Source organism: Pseudopodoces humilis, chromosome 2 (assembly GCF_049639895.1).
Source record: "Pseudopodoces humilis isolate 2021_Gansu_Grassland_sample_001 chromosome 2, ASM4963989v1, whole genome shotgun sequence".
Lineage (NCBI taxonomy): Eukaryota > Metazoa > Chordata > Aves > Passeriformes > Paridae > Pseudopodoces > Pseudopodoces humilis.
Window position 1 is genome coordinate 81,006,580 of NC_142201.1, and position 20,644 is coordinate 81,027,223.

Below are 20,644 nucleotides of genomic sequence, written 5' to 3' on the forward strand. Positions count from 1 at the left end.
GAAATGGAGGCTCACGCAGATTTCCTGTGGGGTGCCCTGTGTTTACCTGCATGTTTTGTTGCATTCAGGTGAAGCTCAGGGTGTTTTTTTCTAGTGTTTGTTTTACTAAGATTGCAGATTTCTCAGTTAAAGCCTTGTCTGTTTCTCGTATTACTAATTTTTAAAAGAAAACCTTGCCTTTCTCTAGAATCCATTATCTGAGAGGATATCTGAATGTTTAGTAAACATCTCAAATGCTCTGAAGCCTACATATGTTAGATCTCCTTGCACAGCTGTCAAAATTGTGGTTCAGGAGCCAAGCCTGCTTCTCCTGGATTAGACAAAGATGTGCAGAGAACATCTGGTACTGCTCAAGAAGCTGATGCTATGGCTCCTTTTTACAGAGCTTTGCTACAAACAGCATGTGAAGGAGGACAGTGACAAGGCCATTAAAAATACTACAGTGGAGAAGACATTTCTGGTAAAGTCAGTAACAAAACTACTCCTGGTTTCATTCAGATTCAGCTTCCACCCAAACTATGTTCTTGTGAAACAGCTAATTGTATGGCTGAGGCAGTGCTTTTCATGGTGTTTAACCAAAAACAGCATCAGCAGTCATCCATGAGCAGTAATCCAGCTCCAGCCTACATTTGAAGCAACCCCATTTGCTGATGTGGCAATAGCAAAAGAGATACGAATTGCAGAGAGGCTCCCACCCTCCAGACCTACAGCACAGTGCAGTTTGTATGCAAGCAGTAAGTGCACAAGTCTCATTTTATGTGATTTACTCAAAAGGGACCTCAAAAGGAAGTTATTGCTCTAAATAGCACCAGGCATGAGTTCTATGCAACCACAATTCACATGATCAGCTGCCTGTACAATGGGAGAAGTTTCCAGACATTGTAAAACTGGCTTTTAAAACTGTATTTTCTTAATGTTTTGGATCACATTTAAACCTTAGAATTGCCCTGATCTTTCTTCTCAGACATACTTGCTTTTTCAAATTGATGATGATGGCTTGTTTTCACAGTCTTAGGAATGCAAGCATTGTCATTTACACTGAATTCTTCCTGTCTAGTGGCAACATTATATTTGGGAGAAAAGTCTGTCTCCAACATCACAGTAACTGAAATATTTGGGTTAGCGCTTGGCAAACTGTCTGCAGAAACTGATTTTACCCTGCCCCCTTTCCTCTCGAGAAGAAATAGTAGCTTCCCCCTTAGCTGAGAGATAGGCATGTGGACTGTGAGCTTCCCATTTCTATCCTGGACTAGCTCATTTCACTCACTAATTGGCATGAAAAGCTGTGACAGTTGTAGATGTAAAACTGATGTGGAATTATTTAGGGAGACTGGGAATAAAGTAGGGGCGACACCAAGGAGTCTTCATTTGCTTTGGAGTTACGAGGGGCAATCCACTGAAATCTGTGTGCCAGGATCACATGGGATACTTTTGAGAAGGGACTGAGAATTTGGGGTTTGCCTCAGGGTTCTGCTCAACAGCTTAGCAGTAGCCCAAAACCTGATGTCCTTATTACTGCCTACTCCATCAGGCCACCCTTGTCTACAATATCTTGCTACGCATGAGGAGGAAACCAGCAAGTGCTTCATGATTTAGGCTGATGCAGGCAGGAGTGGTTTTCTAACCTGTTATTTACATGCACCATGTGTCCCCCACCATTTGGGATTCTGCACTGCTCTATTATCCTAATAATTTCTCAGGACTTCTCTGGGGTTTTTCTTCCTTGTGCCACCTAATATTTCTGTATATGACAGTCTTGTTCACCCTGAAGTGATTTAACTCTTCTCCTTTACCAAAAGACACTGAAGCTTGTATTTGGACACATTATGCATGTAAACACATTTGTGAATCTAGTCAAAATCAAAAGAAAAATTAGGCTTATCTATCCCTCCACAGAGCCAAAGAAATATTCCCATTAGCTTGGCTAGAACTTTGTGAGGATCTTAACATGTTTTTGTGGGAAGAAGCCAAAGTGCCAAACAAGCTGTTCTTTGGGGAGTTTTGTCTCATTCATCTTTAAAAAAATCTGTTTTTCTCAGTGCAACAGAAACCTGTTTGCAGATAAAACACATAAAGTCTCTAGAATATAGATTTTATTTATTTATTTTTTTATATGGAGGACAGATTGCTGCCCTGGAGGCTGACAAAGTGCAGGAAATCATAATGAGTTGTCTGCTAACTTGGTGTAGAGCTGTATCACTGCAGTTTGAAAATTTGAGTGCAGGTGCTTGAGGAGTTTAGCACTGCAGTTCTTCCTATGGATTAATTAATAAATCTCTGAAGACATTTGTCCAATGAGTTTTATTTATTAAGAAAACCTTCTGCAACACATGGGAATGGCACAGCTTTGCTGCTTTTTGCGTGGGACCCTGTCACATCTTGCACCAGGGATGTCCTCACCAGGAAAGTGTTTACTTCTGTGGGATTAAACTGTGCAGGATCAGATCCCTGTGGCACAGGGGCTTTGTCATGTTCCAGTTCTGCTCAGTCTTATGCTGGTGTAAATCAAAAGTCACTGAGAAGAATAATAGAAATGTAATCCAGTGAAAAAAAGTTACTTGCACAAAACAAAAGAGTTCCTGGTAAAACCTCATTAATAGTAGGGACAACTTATGTTGTAATTGAATTAGAGGACCTCATTAAAGATGGTTTCCCCAGGAACTAAAACAAACAAAGTTGAGTTGCTTAATTATCTTTGTCTTGGAGTTTTTAGTAGTGTTCCCAGGCTCTGTGGGAGAGAAGGAAGAACAGTATGAAAGGATTAGAAGTCCATTTTTATATCATTTTGTAATAAAGGTGATGGCTGAGAGTAAGGGATTTTTCAGCTAGTGACTGTGAACTCAGAAAGATGAATATGCACTGTGAGAAGAGTTTGTAAATCACAGGCAACAAAATGTTTGCCCAGCAATAACTGCTGAGAGGACACAGGGATGATTCTTCTTTTCAGGTTTTAGAGATGTCTTCCCCATATCCCAAAGCATCACAAGTTTGGGTTTTTCCTAAGTTTAAGAGCACAAACACATTCAAATTAAAGGTAATACGAAGCTACAAGACTTTTGAAAGGAGAAAATAAAGAATTTCCCCTCTGATGTCCCTCCTTCATTTTTTTTTTTTTGCAAATAACATTTTCAATATAGCTTTTCCAGGGTAGAGTGCAGTGCCTGTCAGTCCATCTACACCAGGAGGAGAAGCTTGAGTAGCTGAGAAGGAGCACTGTGAAAAAGCTTATCAAGTCAGTTGGAGTCAAAAAGGTCACTGTAGGATCTGATCTCTGTAGAAAAATCTTACTTCATGTAGAAAATGGATGTTTGCTGCTGTTGCTCTCTGCTTCCCAGTCTATGTGCAGTCTCAGTAGGGATTAGTTTAGCTTCTGGTGCTGACCCCTTATGGGAGGAGATAGCCTTTTGCTTGCAGATAGTCAAAGTACATCCCTACCATAAAACTGGACAGGTGCAAATATCTATGGAAAACACATTACAGGAAAAATCTGTATAGAATAAGCTTGTTAATTTCCCTGACTATTAGGTCTTCCCTAGTCTGGCTGTTAACATACTAATTGTAAAGGAGATGTAGATTAACTGCACCTGCTCTTGAAGCCTGCAGCAGTGATCCTTGTGTGTCTGTATTTCCTTGTGCCCTTCCAGCACTCTGCTCTAGTCAGACTAGGAAGTTCCCAGTTCCAGGGACCGTTGCCAAAGGGTTGGAGATGTTCACTTGTTTACTCAGCTTAGAGACTGCCAAACCAGCTTTCACTTGCATGGATGAAGGATGTGCTCCCAAAAGTTTCCTGAGAACTGCAACTGGAATCCCAGCATCACAGAGGGCAATGGCCTGGGACTGTATAAACTGTGTGAACCTCTTGGTCTGGCCATCCAAGAAGTCCCACAGCCCTCCCTGTGCTGTGGCTGCTCATTGCTCTCTGGAGTGCAGGGATATGGATAGATGCAGTAAGCCAAGGCTTTGCTCCAAAAAGATGCTAAGGAGCTGGAGATTATCTGAGTTACGCTGGACTCTGGATGTTCTACACTAGGTAAAGAATAATTCAGCCCTTGATTAGGCATCCATTACGTTAAAAACAGTTTTCTGATACCATAGGAACTATCATTTGTGTCTTTATTCCCACCTACAGAAGGGTGATCTATAATGAGTAAATTATAAACACATATTATAAACACAAGTGTAATTTATTATAATTTACTATAATGAGTAAATTATAAAGACAAGCCTTGCCAGCATCCCCCCTGCTTGTATCCAGTCCTGAGTGAAACAGCCCCTTCTCACTGCTAGAAAGTGCAGGCAGTGATAAAACTAATCATTATCTGTAAATTGGCTTCACCCTTCAGTTTCCAAAATAAGTGGCTTTTATGGAATTGAACTGCAAAGAGGGACCTGCCACATAACAGACTCGGTGCTGTCAGCAATAAGAAAACAGAAGCATTTGAGGTTATTTGTAGTAAGCCTTTTTCGGAACAAAACCCCTCACTTAGCTTCTATGTAGCGTGAAGCCTTGTGGGCAGCTGATATTTTTGCCTTTGTTTTTGGTTAGTGACATAGCATCTGCCCTCTCCATGCCAACTCATTTCCAATACATTTAAAATTGAATTGGAGCACCTGGCTTCAGCTCTGCAAGGTTGTGGCTCATCGTCTAATCAGTAGACCTTTCAAGACCAGAAAAAGAGAGATACAATATGGCTTTCAGGCAGTCTTTAAAAAAATCCAAGTCTAAAAGCTTTAATCTTAAACACAGCAATACCTCAGTGAATTTGAGCTTTTGATCTGGGGCAGAATGTGTTTCCAGATTCATTTCACGCTGTGCTGTTTCAGTGAATATAACCACCTCACCATGGGGTCCTGCTCCTAGGCCTTGACAGAAACTTCAGAAAGCAGACTTAATGTTAAAGCTGGCAATTTCTGTTCTGCTCCCAATCCTGCCACAGAGGCACTGGATGATGGACTAGCTCTGTACTGAAAAGTGTTTTGGAGATTTAATTTTTGCTTGTGAAAGCAGCAAGTTCCTCATAACACTGGATTGCTCCAGTATGAAGATGCTTATAGTGGTGTAGCTCGTTCAGATAAATGCAGAACTGCAGTGACTTAAAGATGTTGAGTGTCACTATTGCCATACTTAGCCTTGGGCTAGTAACAGCACAACTGTGGTTGTGTTTAAACAGTTTGAGCTGTTGGAGCAGTTTGAGCTGCTCCTGGTCTTGCAGTATGGTTGGAAATGTCATTCAGGCAGAGCTCAGTCTGGAAAACAAGAGCAGGTTACTATGGTGGCCATTCAGACTGTTGTTTCTGTAGGGCATTATGGTATTATTTTGAATGGAAATGAGCTGAAATACAGAAAGTTTTTCTTGTATTGGATGTGTGATCATTTGATGAAATACTAAAACCTTCCACTGTGTGGAAAACCACTGAAAGGACTTTATTTCCTACTGAAAAATTACGACAGGAGTTTCAGTGGTTGGATGCAGAAATGCCTAGGATACTGTTTCTGCTTTTTCTACCCTTTTCAGAAGAGTAACCACTGCTGGTTTACTGTATTAGCTAGCTTCATTTCTGTTCTAGGGTATGAGCAGGGGTCAGGTCTGACACCCTGATTGGCCAATATTTCATGTGCCTTTCTCTAGACAAGCAAGTAGAGTATTTACTGACAAATATTTCTGTCTCACATTATCTGTCCTGCATGTGCAAAGGTCACAGGAAGTAAATGGTTTGAAATTGTATTATTTTTAATTCATTAACTGTAGATAAACTTTGACATTCACAGTAGCTGTATTTTCCCTGCTGATAAAATATTGGCAATGTAAAGCCAAATTCTGACTCAGAGCTGGTGTCCAGTGTTGATCTTAGTCTAGTACTTCAGAAGTCTCCAACCTGAAGAATGCAGAGGACTACAAGTTTTCTGATGAGAACTTGATGCCTCTTTTTTAATTCAGAAATGATGACTTACAAAAACTCAAACTTTATCTTGTGGGAATGTACTTCCCACATTTCTGCTTCCCACAGTTCTGCTATGAAACTCATTTGGGGGAAAGTTTTTCTTGTCCTGGAAGGAAATTTGGGTCAGAAATGTCAGGCATTTCAGCAGAAACAGGCATGTCCTGGGTACAACATTCAACAACAACCATGGAGACCTCAGTGCTGTTTCTGGGCTTGGAAGCAAAATTCTGGCCTCATGCCTCCCAGGCAGCTGCTAATTCCTCATCTGCTGGCTGGAAGAGGAACAGTTTCTCTCTGCTGTGCTCTTAGAGCAAAGATTTTTGAAAATACTTGACTCTATTGTGATTCAGAGCAGAAAAAAAAATTCTGTGAAAATGCTTGTGAGATAAAGATTGTTTTCAGCCATCTTGGAGGATGAATAACTTTTCTAAAATATATGAAGACTTTTTCTTTCTTTTAATTTGCACTGGTGCACGTTTTACTAATGAAAGGAGTGTCACAGTATGTATGTACAGAGCATGGATCTGGCAAACAGGAAAATTGGTTTTGATCCTTCCCTCTGTCTTGGCACAGGTTCCTTGGCATTGCTGGTAGTTTGACAAACATTTTTGCCAGCATCTGCACCACTTATATTTGAGCAGCTCTTCCAGCGGTTCATTCCCACAGCCATATGTCCTCAGTGGCTGTTCCCAGGTTTGCCAATGCCTGTAGAGACATCTGTGGTATCATCAGCCAGGGGAGCTGATCTGAGATCAAGTGATGCAGTTATTTTTAATCCAGGTACTTCCTCTTGATGATTAACCATGTGACTGCACACGTGCTCGTACTGGCACAACCACTGGGATGGCAGGGATGGGAGCAAGCAAGAGGAGGGAAGGGAAGGTTGCCAAAACCAAGTTCATCAAGATACGTCCTCAGTATCCAGTTTTTCTCTGGCAATGGTAAGAGTTATTTGTCATAGAGAAATGTTAAATCCATGGTAGAAAACAGCAGTTTAACAGCTCTGCAGCCGTAGAGCTGCTCATTAATATTTTGTCAAGCATGTGTCTGTGTGCTTGAGTAGATGTAGTTCAATAGTTACAGATTCTGAACGTTTCACTGCCAGCTGTTCATCAAGATATTTGTTACTCAGTTTGTTAGTTACAGGTGAAGTTTTCGTTAGGATTTAAGCTCCCCAGACACTCCTGAAAATGCTTTCTGACATCTTGCTGTCTAATCTGCTATCAGCATAGCAGAAATACCATTAATTAAAGACTGTTGAATTAATTTACCATTGCTGTTTACCAGGCTGAGTCCAGCACAAGGCACTGCTGGTGGTCTGGAGTGTCAGCCCCTGCATGCACAGGAGCAGGACATGCTCAGGCTTCTGCCTAGGAAGCGTGACCTTGTCCTGTAAGAGCAGGGTAATCCTACAGAGTCTAGCAGTTGAGCTCCAGCTATGGGACAGTGTTGTTACTAAATAAGATTTGTGGCACTCTATGTGCTACTTGTATTTAAAACAAAAGGTTAGCACTGAGAAAGCATCCTACATGGCCTGTCTGTCTTCCGCACCGCTAATATGCCATTAATAAACTGTGTCTGGTGATAAACTAGTAGGTAAATGAAGTGGATGAGTTGGGTGTACTGTGCAGTACTGAAATATAAATCCTTGCTATCTGAAGGTTAGCAAATGTGAAACTCATCAACAAGAAGGGCTGTGAGGATGATCCAGAGAACTATAGACCTGTCAACATGACCTTGGTGCTGGAGAAGGACATGGACGGGGTCATCTTGAGGGCTATCATGCAACATGTGCAGGACAACCAGGCAAGCATGTGTTTGTGAAAAGCAGGCCCTGCTTGAACAAGTTGATCTTTTTGTATGACAGTGACCCAGTTAGTGGATGAATGAAAAGCTGTGGATGTTGTCTACCTGGATTTTAGTGAAGCCTTTGACACTGTTTCCCACAGCATTCTCCTGGAGAAACTGGCTGCTCATGGCTTGGACAGGTGCATTGTTTGCTGGGTGAAAAACTGGCTGTATGGCTGAGCCCAGAGTGGTGGTGAATAGAGTTAAATCCAGCTGCTAACTGGTCAGCAGTGGTGTTCCCCAGGGCTCACTAATGGGGCTAGTCCTGTTTAGTATCTTTATCAATGATCTACACAAGGGAGTGAAGGGTAGTTAATTCATTAAGTTTGCAGGTGTCGCCAAGTTGGGTGGGAGTGTTGATCTGATGGAGGCAGGAAGGCTCTGAAGAGAGATCTGCACTGGCTGGATTGATGGGCCAAGGCGAATTGGTTCAACAAAGTGTAGTGCAAGACCAATGACATCCTGGCCTGTATCAGCAATGGTGTGGCCAGCAGGACCAAGGCAGTGATTGTCCCCCTGTCCTGGGCACTGGTGAGGCCACGTCTTGAGTCCTCTGTTCAGTTCTGGGCCCCTCACTGCAACAAAGACATTGAGGGGCTGGAGCGTGTCCAGAGGAGGGCAAAGGAGCTGGAGACGTGTCTGGAGCACAAGTCTAATTAGGAGCAATTGAGGAAGCTGGGGGTCTTTATCCTAGAGAAAGGAGGCTCAGGGGCCTCATTGCTCTCTACAACCACCTAGAGGTGGTTGTAGCCAAATGGGGGTCAGTCACTTCTCCCAGTGATAGGATAGGATAAGATGTGATAGATAGGATGAGAGGGGACAGTCTCAAGTTGCACCAAGAAGGGTTTGTATTGGATATTGGAAAGATTTCATGAGAAGTGTCATCAAGCATTGAAACAGGCTGCCCAGGGAAGCGGTGGAGTCACCATACCTGAAGGTATTTAGAAGCCATGTAGATGTCATGCTTATGGACACAGTTTAGTGGACTTGGCAGTGCTGGGTTAACGGTTAGACTTGATGATCTTTGAAGTCTTTTCCAACTTAAATGATTCCATGATTCTACATGTGTTATGTGATCTGTAAAGGAGTATGATCACTGTGCTTCCAGGAAGGTGATGGAAACTAGTAGGCATGAGTTAATGAGGTAATATAAAAAGAGTATGAAGTGGAAGAAACACTAAGTATATGTACACTGTAAAGTCAGCGACACTACAGAAATAAACCAAATTCAGATGGCAAAAGGGTGTGAGTCATTAAAACACTACTGGTGTTGGACAGCTAATACAGAAGCTGCAGGTCTGGGTGGTCTGGACCCCACACTCCCTGCAGGGCAGGACTGCTTCCAGGCCCACAAGGGCTGTATGCTGTTGCTTGCTTTCTTGGATATCCTAGCTATTAGTGCATATTATGCCATTTGAATGTGCCTTCCTTTTTTTCTTCCCAGGGAATGGCTTTTACACTTAAAGAAAGGCTACAGCTGGGAATTCATGGCCTCCTTCCTCCTTGCTTCCTGAGCCAAGATGTTCAAGTCCTTCGTGTGATGAAAAACTTTGAAAACAAGTCTAATGATCTAGACAAGTATGTCAAAAACATTTTGTTTCCTCTCCTTTTCCCTTTTACCTTTCAGTTCTTTAAAGCCTCAAGGAAAAATTGTGGATTCTGCTTCAATGTACACAATTCCTTCCCTCTGAATCACTTTTTTCCAGCGGTCCATATTCTCCAGCAGCAGAATCATAGAGTAGTTTGGATTTGAAGGGACCTTAAAGATCATCTACTTCCAAACCCCCTGCCATGGGCAGGAACACCTTCCACTTGACTGGGTTGCTCAAAGTCCCATTCTTGAACACTTCCAGGGCCAGGACATCCACAGCTTCTTCTCTGGGTAACCTGTACTAGTGTCTCACCACACTCACAAACTACCCTCTTTCAGTTTGAAGCCATTCCTTCTTGTCCTATCAATACATGCCCTTGTAAAAAGTCTTTCTCCAGGTTTTATTTAGGCCCTGTTTACGTACTGGAAGTTGCTAGAAAATGTCCACAGTACCTTCCCTTCTCCAGACTGAACAAGGCCAATTCTCTCAGCCTGTCTTCATAGGGGAGAGATGCTCCGGCCCACTGATCATCTTCATGACCCTCCTCTGGACCTGGTCCATCAGGTCCACTGATTTTACTTTTTTCTACCACTACATTACTGGAGAGTTCTGGTATACTTTGGGTACAAGAAAAAAGCAGAGCACTGAAAATAGAACGAACTCATGTAGTTCGTGTACCTATCTGTATGCTCCCCAATATATTAACTAAAACACTGGATAGAAGAAGAGAAAAAAACTGTCAGAATGTAGGAAAAAATAGAAAGAAAACAGAAGCAATAGCGTATCAGCTAATCTTTCTGAGTTTTCACTGCATCCAGTATTGTTCATCAGGGTTACTGATGGAAGATGCTGTTTGTTTCCTGCTGTGATGGACAGCAGGGTTTGCATCTCCATCTCTTTCAGTTGCTGTTGATATGAGGACTGAAGCAGTAGGACTCTTACCCTGTAGACCAGTTGCATTGGCTTTTCTGTGTCACAAATCTTGAAAATTATATATTGATAGCTGTGTGTGATGCCTTTTGATGCAAATTTCAAAATTCTAATATTGTGCATGGGTGTGACGTCCAGCCCTACTGAGTCTTTGTGAGCTGTCACTGAGTATGGTGGAGCTGGCCAGGCCCTCTGGGAAATTCTGCTCTAAGTACCTGCTCATGATGAAAGGAGTGTCAGGGCTTGGGAGAACTGAGTGCATACTGAGTGAGCCAATGACTGCTTTTTGTGAAACTATGAGCTACCGTAAATACTGATACGTAACTATAAAACTGTTTTTTATTGCTTTAAAGGTATATTGTTCTTATGACATTGCAAGACAGAAATGAGAAGCTTTTTTACCGAGTGCTGACCTCTGATATTGAGAAATTCATGCCCATAGTTTACACCCCAACAGTTGGCCTGGCTTGTCAGCAATATGGTTTGGCTTTCAGGAAACCACGGTGAGTGAAGAGACTGTGTTTGAATTTTTTTCAGTTTCATGTGAATGTTTCTTTTGTATTGACACCATCTTTATGTGGGTGGCCCAAAACATCTAAAACCCAGTCCCTCATCAAAAATGAACCATCAAGCAGCTTCGTGTGTGTACACTTGATGATGAGTTGGGGAGTCGAGAATAGCTCTGACTTCTTCCTAAAAACAGTGAACAGAGTGGTTTTGTTCTTGAACAGTGCTGTACAGTCCCTAAACAGCTTGCTGAACTTAGGGCTGCACCCCTCCCCATCTGCTGCCTCAGGAGCACTGAGTGCCCTCTGCAATGCTGTTTTGAGTAATTGTTGGGTTTTGGATACATCGTGCTGATTTTGAACTTTTGTATGCACTTCCATAAACTACCCCACTAGAATCATCTTCATAGATGATGCTCTGCATCAGTGCCTCCCTCTCTGCTCAGAACAGTCACTGTATAAATTCATGCAACATTAAACACTCTGTACCATGTTGGAAGACCCCATTCTGCATAGTTCTTTTTAATAATTAATGCTTTGATAAATCCCTTGTTAGCTTTCTGAAGTGCATTTTAACTTAGCCTGAAAATTCAATGGTGTGGTTCAGTTTTCTTTGCAGGCTTTTAGTTTTTAATGTCCTTGAAATGTCAGATGAACATTTAAGCTTTTGCTATATAAATTTGCAAAGTAAAGGAATGGAATAGTACCATTTTCAAGGGTTTTCACAAGCAAGAGGTTTCACTGCAGTTTCAGCTGAGACTAGTGCCACCAATGGGACAGCTGAGGTAAGTTCTACTGAGTCTAGGTCACAGGGAGTCCCTGAGGCATACCTCAAAGACATAAGGGCTGTGTAGACAAGATAATTAATGACATTTTATGTATAAGATTATCTTGGCAAACATGCTTGCTTCCTGCTTGTCATGAAAATTCCTAATAAAGCCAGTGAATTCCTTCACATGAGCTGCTCCTCAGGATTGCTATTGCACAGGCTTGTGTCTTTGCCAGGTAATTGTGTTCTGTGCCTTGATGTGCAACTTGTGGATCTGCTGAGCTGTGGTGAAGTCATTCGTCTCTCCAAGCCTTGATCTTATCCCCTCCTCCTCCTCAGTGTGTATGAGGAAACCGGAGAAGGATCTGCACTTTGTATAGGGGAGGACACTAACTTCTTCTGGGCATGAATAAAAGGGAGCAGAGATAATAAAGCCCAGATTGTGTCTCCAGGTCTTGAACTGTGAGCACTGTCAGGCAGAGAAGAGCACACTGCTGGTTCTCAGCTAATCAATATTAATGCAGCAACTGCTGATTCTCAGCTAATCAATATTCATGCAGCAATTCTTGCTGTACACCCACTGTGTCATCTTTGCCTTCCGGCTGCCTTTACCTTGCAATAAGTTAAAACAATATTGGAGAGCTTTGCTTCTTTTATTTTCCATCCACTGTTATCTTCAGGAAAGCGGGGATGTCTGTCCACATACTGAACTCTTTCTGAAGTTGTTTCTGTTGGAGAATTCCCCTTCCTGTAGCTCACGTCTTTCTCGTGGTTTAAATCCACATTATTTTACCAATGTGATAGGAATGCCTGTTCTCATGGTCCAGCAGTTTTGCTGCTAAACTTGGGCTGGGTCTTTTCTGGACTCCAGCCCATGGCTTCTTCAGGAAAGAGCAAATGGCCATGTCCTTGGTACATTTGGTTTCCTGTGGTGAGGAGTTTGTTTCCCTGAAGATACAGAATGAATTTCAGCCTAGCTTCAGATTTGGTTGTAATCAAGGTTGTTTTAGCAGAAGAATGTTTTTGTTGTGAAAAGAAAAGAGCTGTTGTATTGTGTAAAGTGATGAGATTAAAATGGGAAGTGTATGTATATGCTATTTTTTTTCAATCTGACTCTAACTGTCTTGGAGTATATATTTTCTGTCCTGGAGCATATTACATACATTAGGAGTTGGCCTGAAAGACACATAGTTCCAGGTAGGATGCCAATACTTGTGCTAAAATCTCCATTTTAAAACCCCACATTGTGCTCCAACATGGATGGATGTGCAAAAACACAGCTTGTTATGCAGTCTATCTGTGGCCACAGTGGCAGCAACCTTTGGACACAATTAGCTTTTTACCTATGCTAGGATCTTTCTCAGCCCCATTAGTGCTTAGCTTGAAGGTTGCAACTAGTGCAACTTGAAGGTTGAGCCTGGAAAGATTACAGTGCACTTTAACTTGCTTTCAAAGCAGCTCTTGTACACCAGCATCTAAAAACAGTCCTGGAATGTCCAGAAGAGCTCCTCTCAGAATCATTTCTCAGAGCACATTTTTCTATGTTTACATGGCTGCAGGTTTTGTTTGTCAGATACTGTTGTTGTAATTGCAGTACTCAATCCTTCTTTTCGCTTTCTTAGTCTTTATATGCAAACCTTTAAAGGGTAAACCCCTCTAACCTGCACTTTTATGGGGCCAATGGACAGAGTTCTCCTTCCAGGCTAGGCTCCAGCATACTCCCTGCTCGCAGATTTATCTGCTCCAAATGGAGCAGATAAAGACACCTGGTGTTCTTCTCTTTCAAAAAGCTATCCAGCTAACAGTCTAAATGAACAGGCTTTCTATATTTAACAGTAGAAAAGAGCTACTAGGAACAAAAACACTTGCAAGCATTCAACTCTTCTCATGCTTATCTATGATGCCCACAGTTTCCCCACTTCTTCTGGCGGGCCAGGCATAGGTCCTGATGCCCTAGCAGGTTCTCTGCCTTCCCCAAACTCCTACTGCCTTTCTCTTTACTAGTTGCTTAAAATTCTTCTGACAGGATTTCTTTTTTTCCATTGACCTCAGACTTCTTCCTATGTGATTAAGCCTCAGAGATTTAGAATGACTGAAATAGAGGTGGAACCATAAAATTTATAAAAAATACATCCAGGCACTGTTGCCTAAGAGCTATGAAGTTTTTGCTGGAAGGTGTCTGTGTTTAATACATTTTTCCTATCTTGTTTTCCAGCCAGCTCCCTAGTAATTTAACAATATTTGTTTATTTAAAGCCATGTAATAAGCATTATAACCTTCAGGCTAAAGTACAGCTTGATTTTGTATTTTGAATTTTTGAAATAAGAAATATAAATTATTATGCAATTTGTAAGTACAGGTTAAAGTACTAAGCAGTAGCACCTTTTTTGCAGTAATGATTAAGGGCCCTGTCAAAATCTCTGTTCTGTGATCAAACCATGTTAAATAAGCACAAAAGAAGAGTAACACGTCCGAAGAGAAGTCTTCCTATGCACAGGTCCTGTCTGCAGCTGTGGCCAGTAACAGGAGGAGTACAGGACTAGGACAGGCAAACATGCTCACTTCTCGGGCACTTCTCAGGTTATGCTCCTCCTCATTTTGCGTCTTGCGGTTGCAGTTTTGTTACGAAAATCCATTGCTCTCTTTGACTCACAAGTTCTGTAATGGTGGTGAGGGGACCCAGATGTATATGCAAAGGATGTGACTGAAAATAGAGGTCCCAAGGTGACAAGACCTGTTTCATCTAAAGAATATATCTGTTGCAGTGTATAATGATCAAAGGCAATCCAGACTTAAGGGAGGTTTCTTGCAGAGTTGTACAGCTTCAGATCCGATGTCTGCACACATGCAGCTTTGCAGTCTGTCTCCTGCAATCCATCCCTGGCATCCCTTCAACTCCTCCTTCCCACCATCCCCATGCCTCCACAGATGTCCGTGCTGCTGTGTAGTGATGGTTCAAGGATAAATCTGGGCAGATCCAAGTCCTTTTTGGGCCATACTGGCAGTAATCCAAATAGCCAGTTCACGTGGCCAGGAGCTGTGCTGATGTGGTGAAGCAGAAGCAAGCTGCTCAAGGCGTGGGGGGCCAGGTTTGCTTATGTTCAGCAGCAGTGATAACAAAACTGGCTTTCCTATCCGAGGTAGTAAGGAATATGGGCCTTGGAAGTGTTTGCTTTTCAAAGCCCAGGAACTCCTTATCCTAATTAGAAGTTTATCAGAAGTAAAGAATGAAATGTGACAGAGCAAGGCTTGCAACTTTGAGACACTAAATGAAGGAAGGAAGGAGGAATCTTGGTTCATTGATCCCGTTAACAGACAGTCACCATTTCCTTAGAAAATGCTTCTACTACCACTGTAAGCCTTCAGATTGTGGTTGAGAATCCTTTTTGCTTTAGGGTAAGGATACAAAGCCTCTACCAAAAAAAAGTGCGTACTAGTATCTTGATTTTTTATTTTTCCTTTTTTGCTCTTTTTTTTTTAATGTAAAATGCACTTAGTGAGTACCATGGGGGTACTTATGGAGCACAGGACTGAACACATAGAATGCTATTTAAAAGGTATGTTTTAAGTCCGAGGATCTCTTTTAATTGTGGCGGTATCTTTGAAAGGGATTATACTTCTTCACAAAGAGATAGTAAAGAGCAAACTTAGGGCACGGAATCAGGGTTTTATTTCTTCTGTGATAGTGAGGGATAGCTTATTACAGTCGCATAAGACCACAGTCTCTCAAGACTAGTTAATTTATAAACATAGTGGTATTTAATAGTATAAAGTTGTCAGCTGCTTCTCAAAAGCTTTTGGCATCCCCTGAGAGTACAACTGGAAAAGGTGGTTGTATCACCATTGGAGAAAGGTTGTGGGGACAGAAAAAACTTGCCTAAGTTCACTTTTTTTTTTCCTACAATGTAAATATCCTTGAGAACTGCTTGCAGAACAATGCAAAACATGTTGGGATTAGGCTGAACCTGGAGAAAGCTAACAGGATGCAGATGGTGTGAAAATTAAGTCTGACAGAATAATGATCTGTGTCTCTGATGAAAAATGAGTAAATGAAACATCAGTCAGTCTGCAGAATTGTCTTGTCAGCAGGTCTGGTTCTGATGAGTGACTTCTTTTTGTGCTGTCTGAGCAGCAGGAGGGAAAGTTACCTGCCATGTCTGGAGACTTTAAGACCAAACCAAATGGAATTAAAGCAAAAGTGTAAATCCTATAGACTTGTTCCTAACCACAGAATTGTGTCCATTCCCTCTTCTATAAAACATTGGAGATCAGAAGTGAGTGGGAAGACTGGGATTTGGATTATTGTCCTCTTGAAAGTTTGTTTTGAAACCCCTTTAGATAATCTCTACTTGTAAAAACTCCAGTCATTGTAACTTCTCCTGTTGCCATCAGCCTAGTTCAGCCTTCTTCCAGAGGCAGCTGAAGTCAGTGCATGAGAAGAGGAATGTGTTTAACAATGTGTTTAGGTAACATTGGCCCAGACACCCAAACTGACTGAAGGGAAGGGAATGTCCATGGAAGGTCTCACAGAGACCATGTGTAGTCAGGAAGCCCTGAAGAGGCTGTCAGGGCACAGGTAGGGGAGACAGTTACTGGTATGGGACAAGGTTATTGAATGAGGGGGTGAAGACCACTATTGGAATAGGTGAGGAGAAAGTAGCTCATGCAGAGGGAGCCCAAGGCTGCTGAAAATGGCTGTTTGGAACTTCTGAGTTCTTCTCAATTCTGAGAATTTCTGATAGAAGAGCTGATGTATTGGTCCTGATCTGAGGTTCCATGCAGGCTGGGGAATGGAACAGTGTGGGTCTGAGGCTGTAACACAGTTTCTACATTGCAATGAGTGGAAAAGGAAGTGAAAAAGGGCTTAGCTCTGTGTTTTCATTAGAAAACAGTCAGTGCTCCTTGTTCTGTATCTCCAGACTTTCTCTTCCTTGCATTTCCTGAGAAAAATGTGTATGCACTGGCTCTAACAACCATGAGAAACTTTTATGGGCATGAATTAAAATGTCAGGCCCACAGAACTTAACAGCAAATCTCATGTTAATTTATGAAGGTCATGCTTTCTGCTCCTGTCAGAGGTGATTTAAGTCTGTTGAAATTCCCTGATTTACCAGGAGGCTCTCGAAGGAAGAGGTGGAGTTGTCCAAAAGAAAGAGGTTGACCTGGTGAAGGAAATACAAGAGAATGTGTTCTCCTTTGTTCTGGCATAAATCTATGCTGCTGACACAAGTAACAACTCCACCTCAAACAAAAAATGCCAAAGACAGGGAGGAGGGAGAAGAATTATTTTGAATAATGAATACCAGGATGTAAATTTGAGGGGAAATGATGCTGACTGTCATGAAAACCTTGGACAGCAGTATCCATTGGGCTGGGGAACAGCCATAGAAAGCCAGCCATATCCTGGGCTGCATCCAAAGCAGAGTGGCCAGTAGGGCAAGAGAAGTGATTCTCCTCTCTATCTGCTCTGCTCTGGTGAGACCCACCTGGAGGCCTGTGCCCAGCTCTGGGCCCCCAACACAAGAAGGACAACAACCTGTTGTAGAGAGGTCAGAGAAGGCCACTGAGACACTCAGATGGCTGGAGACCCTCTCCTGTAAAGACAAGCTGAGAGAGCTGGGGTTGTTCAGCCTGGAGAAGGGAAGGTTCCAGGGAGGGATGCCTTATAGCACCTGCAGTACCAAGAAAGCTGGAGAGGCGCTTGCATGGAGGCATGTGGTAATAGGATAAGGAGCAGTGGTTTTAAACTGAAAGAGGGTAGGTTGAGATTAGATAGAAGTATTTTACTGTGGGGGTGAGGAGGCACTGGCATAGGTTGTCAGGAGAAGCTGTGGATACCCCATCTCTGGAAGCATTCAAGTCCAGATTGGATGAGGCTCTGAGCAACCTGGTATAGGGAAAGGTGTCCCTGCCCATGGCAAGAGGTTTTCCATGGTAAGATTATCTTTAAGGTCCCCTTCAGACCAAACAGTTCTGTGATGCTATGATTCTATGACCTGATTATGGAAGAATTCATATAAAAGCTGCTGCTATTTTCTGTATTTGCTGCAATTTATAGCAGAAGTTTTAGTTAGATTTTTTTTAATTAGGTGGATTCACTAAAAGTATACCAAATCATATTTCATTTATCTCGAAGCTGATTTCTCTAGTATTGTGAAAATAATCTTTCTTTCCTTTGTCAAACTTTGTCCTAATTCTGTGTTCATTCTTGGGGCTCCCTGCAGTGTACTTTAAAAGGGAAGGTGTGGGTCCTGGAAGAATTTGCACAGCACAGGAAGGAAATATAATCAGGGTAGGACTTAATTTAACTTCCCAGGGGTTTTTGATCCCACCTTAACCTCTGCACTATCAAGTAAAACAGAATACATTGTGTGCTTAGCAGTGAAGCAGATAAGAGCTCCTTGGTCAAAATCAACTGAGCAACAGCACTGATTGACCATCTCAGTGTACTTCTCTTTGTAATCCTGTAATTTTCCAGTTACTGAGGTACTTCCAGGATCCAGCACACAGTCAGGTGCAGAACTGAACCTCCAAAAATGCAGAGGAAAATCAGGGCCAAGTCAAATTTTCCTACACTTAAAATCGTTTTTGAACAAAGAATATCAAGCCCCTTGAGCATAATGAGCTTAAACGCAGCAAAGGTTACTGAATTTGAGAAATGCTGACACTTGCCGGTTGGTGGAATCCCTGGATGGTGGAAACTTATGTCTCACCTCAATGCCTGGTCTTTACCCAACTGCATCTGTAAATTTATTTGTGGGAGGCAGAAGGCAGTCTGGTCTTTCCCCCTCCCTCCTGCACATTAGCAAGAAGGGAGATCTGGGGTAAGCCAGAGTCAGATACCATACTGCAGACCTGCTCTTACCCAGTCCTTGGCTCCAGCAGCATGATCCTTACAGAGACAGACCTTCTTGGAGGTCCTCCTAAACAGTATTGAAACACTACTACTGGAAAGGACACTGGGAAATTTGGGGTTGTCAAGTTTTAAAATACAAGGAGGATTTAATCGTTGAATTATGCCATTTATGCTATGGCAGTTCTCTGGTTCAACCAGAGAATCCTGTCCTGAGAATACAGTAGGAAAAGCAGCTCATGACAAGCCAAGAGCAACATGGGTTTATTTGCCTCTTGCCTTAATCCTAGAATGTGGATATCAGAGATCCACTGGGGACCTGATTCCAACCCTCTGCCTTTTCACATTGCTGCATAATGACCAATAACAATATGTACTGAGTTGGTCTTTCTCCATCAACTTCCCCCTGGAGATGAAGAAAGGATATTTATTCTTTAGGCTGATGCCTGACTAGCAGAACAAATAAATCTGGGATTCCTCCTGCTTTCTGTAGACTGTCCCCTAACATTTTGTATCTGTGAAACCTTATGTTCCTTTCCACATACCCTTCATCTTTTTTTCATGTCCATCTGTGTTTCAGCATAGCCACCTACACCAGCTTGTGCTCCTCCCCTTCCCTCACCTCTTCCTCAGGGAGCAGTGAGCACAGTTTTCAGTGCTCTGCTTACTGTTCCCTTGATTTTCTATTTGTGCCTTTTTTATCCTGCCCATAACCATTCTGGTTTTTCATTTGGTTTCCTCTACAGTCACCTTTTTTCCTCCATTTCTCTGCCTTCTGCTTCTGCTTCTGCTTATTCATGCAGCCCAGGAAAGCTCTAAGGCTTTGCTAGCAAGGGCTGAGCAGGTACTAAAGTACTACATGCACTGCTGGGAAGCAGCATATGTTGTGGGCAGCTGCAAACTGTGTTTTTGGGCAGCTGTCAGAATAATAGTCAGAGTAAGGTCTATGTCCCAGAGTGATGAGGACATGAACCCCTTTATCTTTTCTCTTTATCTCAATAGTAATTTTCATAAAAGGGTATGGGAACAAACATCTTTGAGACCTTTGCCTTTCTGATAAATTTGTTGAAATGAGCTAGCAGGCAAGAGAAGACACAGTATAATTGCCCTTTTCCTGGGGAAGAAAAAAAACAAAACTGCTAAAAGTAATGGTGGGTGTTAATAATTTGGCAGATAGGAGATGGATCCAAAAGGTTTGCTTTAGGCTGTGGTCTGCACCTTCCTGCTGTGGCAGGGGTTGGACTGTGCCAAAGCATGGGGAGAGCTACAGCTTGCACTCATGTGCTCACTTAAATCTCTCTGTTCCTGATCTTTGGAAGTTTCCTACAGCTTAGTACCTTTCAGTCCTTTGGGATCATGGAGATTTCCCAGTGTGGGTTTAGGGGGGTTGTGTGGATACTGAATCTTTCATTATTGTACCTTGGAGCCTGCATCTTCTGGCTTCCACACTGAATTTTGGGTTTCCTACCTAAAATATATGGTGACAATGTTAAGGACATTTATTGTAGTAATGAAGTTATTCCTGTTGCAGATCATTTGAAATTAAATCTCTTACTGTATTTAAATTATACATATATTGCCTTGTAAGTCTCTGTATAGATTTCACTAATAGTTGATTGTACTTGGTTTCTTTTATTTTTTCATTCTTACCTCAGGGTACTGGTCAGCAGCCTACAGTTTACAAAGAAAATTACCTAAAACAATGAAAATTTCTTGGCCTTTATTATAGACAAATCTGAAAAAAAATTAGCTGATGAATCATCACAGAGATTTTGTCCAATCTGATGATTAATTGTACTGTATTTAGACAAGTCAGTTCATGCTAGCACATACTTTCTCTCCAAAGTCTGTAGCCCACAGGCATTTGTAATCTCAAGCTCCCTAAAACAGCCAAGCAATTTCAAAGTTTATTTTGTTGTTCTGAAGCCTTTTGTCCTGTTCTGGCAGAGACCAGAACCAAAAAAAGTCAACAGTGGGGGTGCAGCTGGTGGAAATGTCCCTAAGGCTCATATTGCTCAACCTGTCAATTTTTAACATGAGTTTTGAAAGTGAAAATAAATAAAACCAAATGTAGGCCCTTACTGTAGCCACATTTTATTTCATCTCTAGCACAGACTGGCCTTAAATCCAGAGTGGCTCCTCCAGCCAGTTCCTCTGGCACAGCAGTGAGTTTTCTGTGGTTAGTACACAACAAAAGCCAAGT

General features: G+C 42.1%; 1 protein-coding gene across 3 annotated transcripts in view; it reads left to right on the top strand.

Annotated features, from left to right (window-relative positions):
* ME3 (malic enzyme 3) overlaps positions 1–20,644 on the top strand; it is a 117,770-nt gene that overhangs the window by 54,941 nt on the left and 42,185 nt on the right. For all 3 annotated transcript variants that reach the window (XM_014253246.2, XM_088051983.1, XM_088051984.1), the window contains exons 2-3: positions 9,236–9,369; positions 10,667–10,816. In XM_014253246.2, the coding sequence (XP_014108721.2) occupies positions 9,236–9,369; positions 10,667–10,816 (284 nt within the window). The remainder of the gene's footprint in view (positions 1–9,235; positions 9,370–10,666; positions 10,817–20,644) is intronic.